This window comes from Rhyacophila brunnea, unplaced genomic scaffold, assembly GCF_057557595.1.
Source record: "Rhyacophila brunnea isolate RB1 unplaced genomic scaffold, BYU_Rbru_1.0 scaffold_8, whole genome shotgun sequence".
NCBI classification, from domain to species: Eukaryota; Metazoa; Arthropoda; class Insecta; order Trichoptera; family Rhyacophilidae; genus Rhyacophila; species Rhyacophila brunnea.
Genome location: NW_028233350.1, coordinates 23,635,795 through 23,649,255, shown reverse-complemented (window position 1 = coordinate 23,649,255; position 13,461 = coordinate 23,635,795). Strand labels below are relative to the sequence as shown.

Sequence of the window (13,461 nt, the reverse complement as noted above, 5' to 3'; positions counted from 1 at the left end):
CGAACCAATCTTAATATTTTTATTTAAATTTTAAACAATAAAATAATAAATTGAATGTTCTAAATATAATGCGCTTCGTACCGAAGATATTTGAAAGCACTATAACAAAACGTCCCCAATAAATAGAATATATTAATAACTTTGTAATGAATAGTGAATAATATTTGTTAGTACTATCATAAAAATAATATTTTTTAAGTTAAAAGATTTTTTATAGCATGATTTATTCATTTAAATGATTATTTATATGCATGTATGACTCTTAGAAATGGACATTTGGCGTTCATATATTTTTATACGATTTTGATGCTATTGTCGTTGGATATTGTAGCGTATTCGACTGAACAAATTATCATTCTACAGCCTACAACAAAAAAAGTACCAACACGTGGGTCTTCAAGTGTCAAATATTACGCATGATGTTATCTATGGTCAAATAGAATGCGGTAAAAATAATCGAATCGTTTGTCAAAATTATTACAACTAACTTTTCAATAAGTTTTATTTGAAAACAAACACAATGAAATTTGCATTTAAGGTAATATAAATTTACATTCTTACATTATTAATACTTTTGACTTTCATTACCAACAACAAATGTTATACGTTTCCATAATATTGTTAATTTAATAACCTCTTAACCTAACCTAAAATTATTTACAATCTATGAATCTAGAGTTTTATCGTATTTGCTTTGAATGAAGAATGTGAAAATAAATTAGATTTTCATTACACCTATCAGAAATGTTAACCACGGTTTTTTTTTTAAATGGACGGTGTCATGTCAATCATTTCTCTTGTAAACATGAGCTGTCTTCATAATATGAAATACGTCTACCATTCATTAAATTTCACTAAGTTTAATAAAATCAATACAACAAAACTGGTTTGTACATATCTCGTTCCTGTGCCATAAGAGCCAAACTCTATTTTTTTTACAGGAGCATAGATTTCAGTAATTTGTTATGGATAGTAAATATATCTGACACAATCAGACGTGCTGTTTGTCTTCACTGGTAATTGTTAATTTAATTGCCTCTGAATTGTCTATACTCACCCAAATATTAAGTTGTCGTGTCAGTTAAGCTCATGTCAAAAATTATACGTTAGTTAGGACACCAAAACCAGATATCAACATCAGTCCCCATAATAGGTTAATCAGCATAGTTAAAAAGAGTGTTTACATGAACAAAAACAAACCATAATACCCCGTTTACACGTGCATAGATTTTACTTACTTTACTTTACTGATTTTGCTTACTCTTGAATATTAAGATTGGAGAGACAGCCAGCACTTTTACGTGTAAACAGTTATTGTCATGACAGTTTAAAATAAGCACAATTGCCGACAGTAATTCCATGCCCGTGTACAGGTGTCATAAGTGCGAGTGAGAAAGCATTCGGCACGCTTATCTCTGCAATATGCGTTAAGAGTAAGATAGAATTTCTACAGCTAAATTAAATATTTTTGTACTTGTCGCCGGTAAATATTGATTTGAATGACTACATTCATTTAAAAACTGCGAGCATGTGTCGCTGAAATTTATTGTTTTTTGTTAAATATAAAGTTAATGATAATTATTTTTAGTTAATTTAGTAGAAAATATGGTTAACTATGTTATGTTTAAATTTGGTAGCCATACTGAGAAGTAACATGAAGGTATAACGTTTAATAGTTAAGTTAATAATAATAAAATTAAGGTTCTCTGTGCGTTATACGCAAGAATCACGGCTTCATTTTGCCGAACAATAGCCACTCTCTTTATATTATTACTCTGCGGTTTTAACCCAGTTTTGTAATTTTATAATACTCCATATCGTCATTGTGGTTAAGGTGTGTTGAAAAAAAAAACCCAAAACAACCTACTTATGTTTGAGTTACAGTAGGTTTTGTTAGGTCAAGGATGGGCAATATCCTGAGTTAACCCCACTGAGAGAACGGAATGGAAATGTTACATTTTTACCTCTTCACTCTAATGTCTGACAAGCGACATACTAAAGAGAAATGTGTGATAGCAATAATTGTGAATATTGCAGGATAGCTTGCGAGAGTCTGCGTCATGTATGCATTTTGATTGATTTACTGAGTGCTTAGATTTTGTGAAATTTTCGGAAAATGTATTGAGCACATTCAAATTTATTTGTAGATATTGTACATAATAGACTATTAATTACTAAAATCATACATAATGACACTTAAAAACACTCCATTATGCTTATTAGGTGAAAAAAATATTGCGTTAATATTCAGCACCTTTCATTTCAACGTAGACCACATGATCGTTTGACTAACTGTCACACCCATCCACCAGCTATTTTTTTTTGTATAGGTACATTGTTATGCTTGTAGACAGCAAGTTAGAAAATCACTTGTTTATATTTGTGGTCTATGAAGCGTATAGATGCCCGATGTTGACAATGAAACTAAGTTTGGTTTTTGGTCTCAAAAGACCACAATCACAAAAACTATATGGAGTACTATAAAATTACCACATTTTTTTTAAATCTACTATCTAGTCTGGCATTTGATAATTACACAAGTAAATAGCACATTACTTAATTGCTGTCAAAACCACTTACATATTATGCAGACAATAAAGAAGTTATATTTGATCCACACAATCATGAATCTGGATAAACCTTGTCGTCCATGTTCGTATACAACAAAAGTAGGTAGGTTTGTTAGATGTACCCTGAATACATTTTTCAACTTATAATGTGTATCACATCTATGTTTCAGTTCAACAACCTTTTAGGTACTGTGTACCGAAAGGGTGATCTGATTTTTACTCCTGATGGGAACTCAGTGATCAGTCCAGTCGGGAACAGAATCACGATATATGATTTAAAAAAGTAAGCTCCGAATTCAATCACGATGAAACAATGAGGTATTCTTTCTATTGATATGTCGATAAATTTATTGTAATTACATCTGTTTCAGCAATAAATCAAATACACTGGCAATTGAGAGTGATTATAATTTCAATGCTATGGACTTATCGCCAAATGGATGCACTCTGATAGCGGTCAATGAAGGTATGAAAAATAATCCTCATGAATTTTATATACTTGCACTTAGAGTTGGGTTTCGGGAATTCTCGAGAAATTTTTAACATTTCGGGAAATCCCGGATCTCGAGAATCTTTTCTCGGGATTCGGGATTTCTTTATTATCAAATATTAATTGAAAAAACGATTTTCAATATGAAAAAAGTGGACAGAAAACACAAAACATTCGAAGACTGATCAGGGCATTTAACACAAATAAGCCAACGTCTACTCAAAATGAGCGCAATTTTTGTAACATCAGGGAATTTTGTGTCTCAAAAGCGTACGCGATTGTCAGACGCAGCGATTGACAGCGACAGTCTGTGGTTTTTGAAATTCCATTTTAATAAGTAATGTTTTGAATTTTTTTTGTTTTGCTACATCTGTTTTGTTTGTCTTCTTACATAAATAAAAAAAATCATATTTTTTTGGAATTTGTCTGTTTTACACTGATTTTAGGATTTTTACAGGGTTTTTTAAATTACCCGATATCTCGAGAATTCTTTTCTGGAAATCCCGAATCTCGAGAATACAAAATTTCATCATTTCGGGAAATCCCGAATCTCGAGATTGAGATTTCCTCGGGAAATACCCAACTCTACTTGCACTACAAACAATTGAAACTGTAAACTGTTCCTTGTATAAAGGTTTTATCTGATGTTTTTCTCTTGATTATTTTCAGAGGGAGAAGCTTATTTAATAAGTATGGTGTCCTGCACTGTAGTACACCGCTACAGATTTCATAAGCCTGTCCGTGCAATCAAATTTAGTCCTGATGGAAAGCATTTTGCTGTTTGCAAAGAGAGCAATGGTAAATTATCAGTATTACTTACTATCTTCATAATCTGCGTGATACGTCCCTCTCAAGTAATAGAATGCATAAGCGTTTACTACATATTTGTAAAGTTTTGCCTTTTAAACAGTGCATGTGCATACCTATTTCTGGAATTAATTTTTTGTTCTGATCGATGAATGTGTCGGCAGCCAAATTTTTTTAAATTTATTATCTATGAATACACATAACTTGAAAATACTTCTGAAAAATATATAACCACTCAAAAAAATCTTTATGAAAAAAATACAACACCCAGCACGTTCAAACTTGCGTCTGTCAGGGATTGCGCCGATGTGCTCTGACCACTATGCTATAGGTATCTTATCTAATTACGTTACTAATTGGCAATCGGCTTTTATACATATTAAATCAAAGTATTAAATTACAATAATTACTAACTGATTGCTCCAAAATTATTGTTATAACGTACTTGCACTTGCTAATAATTAAATAAACAATTAATTCTGAAATCTTGTGAATTATTCGTTAAATAAAAAAAATAGTTTGTATATCAATATGTCTTCATTTTATTCAATATCACATTTAGAATAATCTTGTGTCACTTATCCTAAACAACTTGGCTAAGCTGACTCTAACACTTGAATAGTGAAACTTTATGAGGAACCGCTTAACCAGTACTATGATTTATGCAGATGCCATTTCTATTGCAAGCTTGTTAATATCATGATTATTGTATCACTTTGTTTCGTCTTGTCGCCCCTCCCACTCTGTCCTGTTTCCTGCTCAAATTATCGAAAATTACTGGTTTTGTAGTACGTTTATAGTAAATACTGTTTTTTTTCAGTCTTCATAATGAAATCTCCCGGACCGTATACTGGAGAATATAACGCATTCATTATGGAGCGTGTATTTCGGGGCGCTGTCGATGATACCACCTGCTTAGAATGGTCTTCGTGTTCTCGACTCCTGGCGATTGGCTCGAAAGATATGTGTACCAGAATCTATGCATTGGATAAGTTTGAAAATTTCCGCTCCTATCTTTTGGGTGGCCATTCGCAATTGATTGTTGGATGTTTCTTTGAAAAGGATTCATATGACATCACGACAGTCAGTCGCAATGGGCAGGTGTGCGTCTGGCAATGTAGCATTGATCCTGACGATTTGGTGCTTGAAATTCCAAATAAGAAAAAGAAAGTGGAAACTGTGACACCTGATAATATTGAGGATGATGTCAACATGGAGAAGATACTTGAAATAGCAGAAAATACAAAGCAGGTTTGTAGCAATACATATGTACTTATATTGTGAGGTATTAGAAGAAAAAGCAACAAAGTCCATTCATAAACATTTCTAGTTTATTAGTAGGTGTGCCCAACTACAGTAAAGTATTTTAATTTTGTAATTCAGATTACTGGCTTTGCGTCCATCTTTTCGACTTGAAAACCAATACTACGGAACTTTGTAACATTTACCACCAAACTTATTTTTGAATTATATTTTCATGTAGAGTTTTCTTTCTTCCTAATGAAATATGAATTCATAATATAAAACAAAATAAAAAAACTACAATAGAACCTCAGTTATTCCGATCTCGATTATCCAGATTTCTTTTTTATCATCAGTTTCATATAACTATAAGAAAAATATATAAGGGTGTTTTATTATTTCTTAGATTATCCAGATTTATTGTGATCTGGACTATTGTCATTCCCAATTAGTCTGGATAATCAAATTTTTACTGTAGAATAGTCAAAACCCTACATTCAATGGTTTTGACAATGTTGATTTGCTTCAATTGAGACCATTTTAAACAAGCAGTGTCAACAAAAAATGGATCTTGGCTGACTGCTGAAGAGTTTTGTTAACAGATTTTTTTAATGATAACTTATGAACATTTGCTCAACATATTAGTTCCATGTTCAGGATCTAAACACAAATTGATAAAATATAATGTGAGTGGACTCGAACATGCGACCTACTGTTGAAGCAAACATTCTGCTACCCATCCATCACAAAAATAATAACTTTAGAATCAAATTATATCCGTGTATGGCGTGAATATGTTGATCAATCTAAAAACATCAATTCTCAGGGGAGCTATTTGTACGTTTAGCTGTTTTTAGTAAATCAGAAATGTTTTTAAATCTTAGATTGCTGTGAATTTATAAATATTTTACTATAATTTAAAAACGTCCAAAAACATATAATCTGATTTACCACATCAACATATTCATGCCATACACGGATATATTTGGTTTGTACAATCATACGTAATATGTATCCAGATAATAATAATGATTTCATTTAATGTTATAGACTGCAGAAGACAATGTTCCTTCATATACACACATCGAGGAACCGTCTGAAAAGAGAGATGAACAAGGGAAACTTTTAAAAGTACAAAATGACGAATCTGTTAAATTTAAATACACAAGAAACGCCAGACATTATTTGGGAGATCTCGTCAAGAAAAATAATGTCGATGCACAGTTAACAACGGCTGCATATCACAGAGATACTAAAATACTAGTCACAGGTATGTTCGCCACATTAGAATATATTATATGTATGCAACTCTGATGTATAAAGTTTTTTCTTATACATACTACAATGATAATCTCATCTTGTGTAATTGTAGGTTTCTCCAATGGCTCATTTTTCCTTCACGAACTTCCTGACGTAAACTTAATTCATTCCTTAAGTATATCAGAATACCAAGTGAGCTCAATAGCTATTTCTAAGCCTGGAGACTGGATTGCGTTGGGTTGTTCCGGTATTGGACAGCTTCTAGTTTGGGAATGGCAAAGTAAGTTGGATAGTGACCTAACTACATACTATGTACATACATCTTGCCCAATATTATTACTATTCTTATTATAAAGTCATATTTACTGTAGTTTTTAATAGCAATAATACACAGTTTATTTTATATTGAAAAACAAATTTATATTTGTGTCGCTGAGAAACCCAAACCCAAACCAAAACCCCCTATAACACTTTTTCATTATATTGAGAAAATCAACAAAAACTTTTTGAACTAAAAAGGTTTTTGAATGTTTCAGTAGTGTTATAGCGGGATTTGATAGACACATTGATTTTGTTTCATAAATGACAGTTAATCGTAGCGGCTTTTGAAAGAGGCGATAAAATTTTCATGTAAAGATTTTAATAACGAATCCAACGATATATATATATATCTTAATTATTTCAAAAAAGTGTTATAGCGGATTTTGAAACTCAGCGACACATTTATAGTATGTACCTACATCAAGTACGGAGCATCGTCGGTTGATCGAACAAGGAAAGTTTTAGTATGACAGTTATTTTGACAGATTTACTCATAGTATTGTGAAGCGACCAGTATGAAAAAATACCATGTGATGTGTTTAGCTTAAATTTCATGGCCAATTATTTCGTAGCATTTCTGTATATAAACACTCAATCTGTTCATTTACTACATTTATGACCTACGTCCTACCTAAAAAATTATATTTTTCTGTATTAAATTATACTTTAGTATGTTTTGATTATTTTTTTTTTTTTTTTGTTATTATTATTGTTATTATATATATATTTCTGTTTCTATATTCTCTTCTCTCTTGTGAGGGTAATGTTTGACTTATAATGTAAATCTCATGTTGTGTACGTCTTGAATTTAGATTTGTTATGTCCACAATGTTTTGTATTCCTAAATAAATAAATAATATTATAATTATATTCACAGGTGAACAATATGTAATGAAACAACAAGGACACTCGTCAAACATGACTTGTCTCTGCTATTCTCCCGATGGGCAATACATAGCGACCGGAGGTCACGATGGAAAAGTAAAACTATGGAACACCACAACTGGATTTTGTTTTGTAACATTTAGTGAACACACAAGTTCCATAACCAGCGTACAGTTCAGTGCCAATAAAAAGTTTTTCATATCATCTTCTCTAGATGGAACAGTGAGATGTTACGATATCGTAAGGTAAAAAAAACGTCAATATAATTGTTATTGAATTATTAAGAAATTTGAAATACTTCATTGGATGAAACAGCTAAATTTCTATTTTGTCAGATTGTTCAAATTACTGATGTAATAATTTTAAAACTTTATTTGTAGATATCGTAATTTTCGGACGTTAACATCTCCATCACCTGTTCAGTTCAGTTGTGCTGCTTTGGATTCGAGTGGGGAGTTGTGCGCAGCGGGAGGGCAAGATGTTTTTGAAATATTTGTCTGGTCTGTCAAACTCGGGAAACTATTGGAGGTAATCTATAGATGTATCAATTATCAGTTATTTCATTGACAAAACATAGAGACCGCATACAACTTTTGTGCAAATCGATTCAGTTTTTGCAATTATATAATAGAAGAAGGTTTTTTTCACATCTTTGCCGGCAACAATATATAAATCAGTAAGAACTAAAACCAATTTAATTCACCTGTTTATTTCTATATTTTAGGTACTAGGAGGACATGAGGGCCCCGTTGTGAGCTTAGCGTTCAGTCCTGCTCTAGCTAGTTCAGCTCTGGCGTCAGTCAGTTGGGACAGGACTTTAAGATTATGGAATTGCATCGAAACTGGAAGTGATCATGAAACCATCTCATTGAACGCAGATGGCCTTCAGGTTGCATACAGGCCGGACGGAAAAGAAGTATGTTAACATTTTTAATATGAAAATATACTAGCATTGATGAAATAAATTATGCCGTACTACTCACCAGAAACTGTTGACAATTGCTGGCTGTTCTACTAGACCTTGCTGGCAGCTTCATACTAAATCATAATAATTATTGTGTACTTTTATATGAAGCGCCTAGTTTCAAAAGCCCCTAAAACGAATTTAGGTAGTTCTTAGAAAAATGAGAAAAGCGATTTTGGGTAGTTTTGAGAAAAATGAGAAAAAATCATATCTATTAAATCTGTGAACTTTATGTATTTATTTTGTAATTCGCTACATTCTAAAGAGTATCTTGGCTTTCCATTTTAGGGGTATTTGAAAAACACACCCAACCATTTTAGCGGGTTTTGAAATTTATCCTAATTTTTGATCATACGTATTGACGGTTTTTTGCGTTTTTTAAAGTTCAATCTTTGGCCATTGTATAGGTAACAAAAATATCCATCTAAATACATATATCTAACTCACAAATTTTGAAAAACCGTTTTAGGGGCTTTTGAAACTAGGCGCTTCATATGTACATAATATGTGATTATGAAAGATCAACACATTGATATTATAAATATTTTTATTATTTTAAATTTGTTTTACTTTCAGGTTTCAGTTTGCACGTTGGATGGGCAAATATGCATGTTTGATGTACAGACATGTGACCAAACTCATACAATTGAAGGTAGAAATGATTTAGGAAGCGGTAGAATTGACACAGATTTAATTACTGCAGAAAAAACTCTACGATCTAAGTAAGCAAGATCTAAATCCAACACATTTACATTTCTAAAATATGCATTATTAGTCTTATCAACAGACACCTAATCAGTATCTAGATTCTAGGTACTATATAGGTATAAAACAAATCTAATTTTAATTGTATTTTTAGGGCTTTTACATCATTGTGTTATTCAGCAGATGGAAAATGTGTTTTGGCCGGTGGACAATCGAAAAATATTTGCATTTACAGTGTAAAAGAATCACTTCTCTTGAAGAAGTTCGAAATTACATTAAATAAATCATTGGACGGAATGGAAGTACGTAAATCAAAATAAGTTTACTGAATAATAATTTCATAAGAATGTTACTAGAAAATGTTTTGTTTTATTTTAGTATTTTGTGAGTCGGCGCAACATGACTGAATTTGGAAACATAATGCTGGTGGAAAAACGTTCGCAAATCGAAGGCGGTGATGTAGCGCTACGGTTACCTGGTGTCAAACAAGGAGACATGGCAGATAGAAATATAAAACCTGAGGTACATAAATACATAATTATCTTTTGTACTCAAATCATACCCATTCATTTATAGAACATGGAACATTAAAATGATAAATAAATAGCTATGTTCCAATTTGAAAATATGATACGATGGAAAAAAGATTCTAACTTATTAAGGCTATACTTCAGCTGAGGCATGGTCTAAAACGATCGTGACTACGCGACGCGCAGATTTGTGCAAACGACAACAAAATTCAACGTGCGTCCATTTAATGTTATATTTATTGTTATTTAAGTAATAATAATAATATATTCGTTGACATGTTTTGTTTTTCGAGTAAATACGTAACGTTTTTTAGTCATCTTTACACGATTTAAGAATTAATTCCTCCGACGCCATCACAAAACAAATTGACGTGCTCACAGGTCGACTATCAATCTCCGATAGTCAACGCTTGCAAAATTACGTCCCACCTATTGCTGAAAATTATTTGCCGTTTCACTGAAGTATGCTCTTAAATTATGGACTTACTGGTATTTGGACGAACATGCCTCGTATCAAAAATATGAATCTCTTTTAAATCATAGGTTTTTTTTACGATGAGAACGCATCTTTGACCTAAATACTTCTGCCATTTTTAATCCATACTACACTAATTATTATATTTACTATTGCATAAAAAAGGATGCACTATTAATAGAATACTTTCAATATTAGCTCTTTTATAAGTCATAATGCTAAAATTAGTATGCCCTATTCATAGATACAACATAATTCAAATTATTGATTACTATTTCCAGGTGCGAGTATTCTGTGTCAAATTCTCTCCAACCGGTCAAAGTTTTTCCGTGGCCACAACTGAAGGTCTGATGCAGTATTCTCTCAACACAGGCGGAGTCTTCCAACCGTTTGAACTGAAACTAAACGCTACACCTCAGATGGTTCGTCAGTACCTTAACGAGCGAGAGTGGAGTGCCGCTTTAATGGCCGCATTGCAGTTGAATGAAATTAAAATTGTCCAGCAAGCAATTGAGAGTGTTCCCGTCAAAGATAGTAAGTTATTACTTTCGAAAAGTATAATATATTTATGTAGATAATTTTAAAAACCTCAGAAACATACTTATTAGAAAAGTCTTCCGGCGAATACTCATTAGCGAGCCGTAACTGTGACCATTGTAGATACAGTAACCAGTATGGACGCTAAATAATTAGTTTGCGAGCCTAATAAATAATTATTTCACATCTAGAGTTGGTTACAGTATCTGGAACGGTTACAGATACCGCTCGCTAATGAGTACCCGGCTTTAGAAATATTCATAATTTGAACTATGTGGGTTTCGAAATCATCCCCTTAAATCTTTCCCTTCCCGAATGATTGCCCTAACCACTAAAGCTATCGAATCAGGTAAATCTCTTGTTAGTACCGATGTATACTGAGAATTCTCTCTAAATGTTGTTAAGAAATTGCTACCATATATTTAAATCAAGGTTTGTGGATATTCCGTCTTGAATACCACCTAGGTATTGTCATATATAGATACATGCATTACCTATCTATTTAATTGAAATATATATGTACCTATCGATCTAAATTTCAATGGATAAAATAATAATGAAAAAAGTCATAATAATAAGACTGCAAATTTATCTATGAATTTAAAATATATTTTTCTATTTAGTGGCTTTAAATACGTATTGATTGATTAAAATACATTTAAATGTAAATTGTATTAAATTGCATGTTTCGTAATTCCGTCACTCAGATGTCCCGAATAGCACAACAGCATCATTTCCCCTTTTGATAATAGTAATGTACATATTTTTATTACTGTGTTTGATTTTCCAGTTCAACTGACGGTTACGAGTCTGCCCGATGAGTATCTACGGCGTATGCTAAGAACAGTGGCAGATTTAGTGGAAGGAAGCTGTCATATCGAGCTGTATTTGAGATGGATCAGTGCATCCGTCACTGTTCACGGAACGCGAGCTCAAGGAATGTTTCCTATGCCAACTCTTCTGGCTCTAGAAAAAACCCTATCAAGGAAATATCAGCAACTCGCAGAAATGTAAGGATTATATTTATTTGTCATCCTAAATTAACCCGAATTGAAACATTTTTGACATTGATCCCATGAACAAAGAAAAGTCATCTTCTATAATATAATATGTAACAATGACACATTTACGATGGGTTCATCACTCCCATTCATTTAAATTGTTCTACCTGACATTTAATATCGGGGCGGGGGCTCGATAATAAAATTGTTGCATTACATAATTTGGTATTTTTTATTTCAGCTGTGATTTCAATAAGTACACATTGAAATATATCAAAGACCTGGGGAAGCGGGCTGAAGAACAGGAGCTCAAGATGGAAATCGATGAAGAGGTGGTGAAGTCTGACAGCGAATCCAGCGGAAGAGGAACGGCTGATTCAGAATCTGATGATAATGAAGATGAAGAATCCTCATAGGATTTTGACAGCATCTATTATTTTCAATGTATTTGTACAAATTATGATAACTGAAGTTTTATTTTATGAAATAAATATTTTATAAATCATAATTTGTACTTTATTTATTTCGTCTTCCACTTGCCAGATTAACTACAACTTTTTTTTTAAATAATGTCACAAAGGATCAGTCATTATCAGATAAGTATTTCTTAGATTTGTTCCCGTAAGCGTTGTAGACGGTTTGCTCTGACAAGCACAATACTGATTCCTAGTTTGAATTCTGTTCCCGCATTTTAAACCAAACCAAGTCTAAAACATGTAAAATTAACCGAGATCAGCTCATGCTTCGAATCTTGTGCTTCCTTTCAAATGGCTTTTAAAGTGTTGCCATTCTACAGCAAAAAGTGACAGATGATAGTCGTGTTTTTTTTACACTAGAGCAGGCCATGAGGTCATCACAGAAATACCCAGGCTTGAAAAAAATCACATACTTTGACCTCGATTCGAACTTACTGATGAGGTGCTAGTGCTATGATATTAAATCACCACTTTTTATATCTTTAAAGTAAAAAAATACTCATTCATAAATAATTACACGTTCCACTAGTACTTTCTAAGATGGTTTGAAGTCAGGCATGCGCATGAAAAATTACCAGAGTGATTTAGACCAGTGTTTCTCAATACTTAAATTCTTTAAAACCCGTACACCTGCAAGTATTTAAGCATTCTGTGTTTGTTAAAATAGAATAATGGTTTTACGTGACGAAATCAACTGCGATAAGACGTTATTATATGTTACCATATAAATATTTTTTATTTCTGCGTTAACAGTCCACAAAATGTTGTCCTATTTTCAGTGGTCTGCTGGTGTAATAGAGCAAATACTGTTGGATATTTGCATATAGAAACAAACTTCTTACATTGCGCTTATTATTTTTATCGTCTGCCGTCGTCATATTACAAAATTTCCTCATCAGAATCCTAGGATTACTGGTTCGAATACCATGTCTGACAAATTCACATGTTGTTTTTTCAATGTGTCCTTTGGGTTCAGAGCATGGACCATAGATAAGCATGGACCTAATAGATTGGGACAACCATTTCTTGTAAAAAAAATCTTCGGGAAGCGGCTAAAATCCACACCAGATTGTAAATTACATTAGGATTTTATTGCAATTATCACTGGCACTATAGCCCAGGGTGGACCCTCGTCGTCTCCAACATCACTCTCCACCATCTCCTCTCTCTTATCCTCGCTCGCCATTTGGATACCGAG

The 13,461-nt window shown here is 32.6% G+C and overlaps 1 protein-coding gene across 1 annotated transcript; it reads left to right on the top strand.

The window, feature by feature from the left end:
• The first annotated feature begins 434 nt into the window (after window positions 1–434).
• LOC147064061 (periodic tryptophan protein 2 homolog) lies at window positions 435–12,293 on the top strand. The gene is made up of 16 exons (XM_085958571.1): window positions 435–538; window positions 2,741–2,853; window positions 2,942–3,036; window positions 3,730–3,858; window positions 4,688–5,118; window positions 6,160–6,379; window positions 6,482–6,649; window positions 7,568–7,820; window positions 7,956–8,103; window positions 8,300–8,491; window positions 9,116–9,261; window positions 9,399–9,546; window positions 9,623–9,766; window positions 10,531–10,783; window positions 11,577–11,796; window positions 12,029–12,293. The coding sequence occupies exons 1-16, from the start codon at window positions 521–523 to the stop codon at window positions 12,201–12,203; spliced, it is 2,853 nt and encodes a 950-aa protein (XP_085814697.1). The 5' UTR covers window positions 435–520; the 3' UTR covers window positions 12,204–12,293.
• The last annotated feature ends 1,168 nt before the right edge of the window (window positions 12,294–13,461 follow it).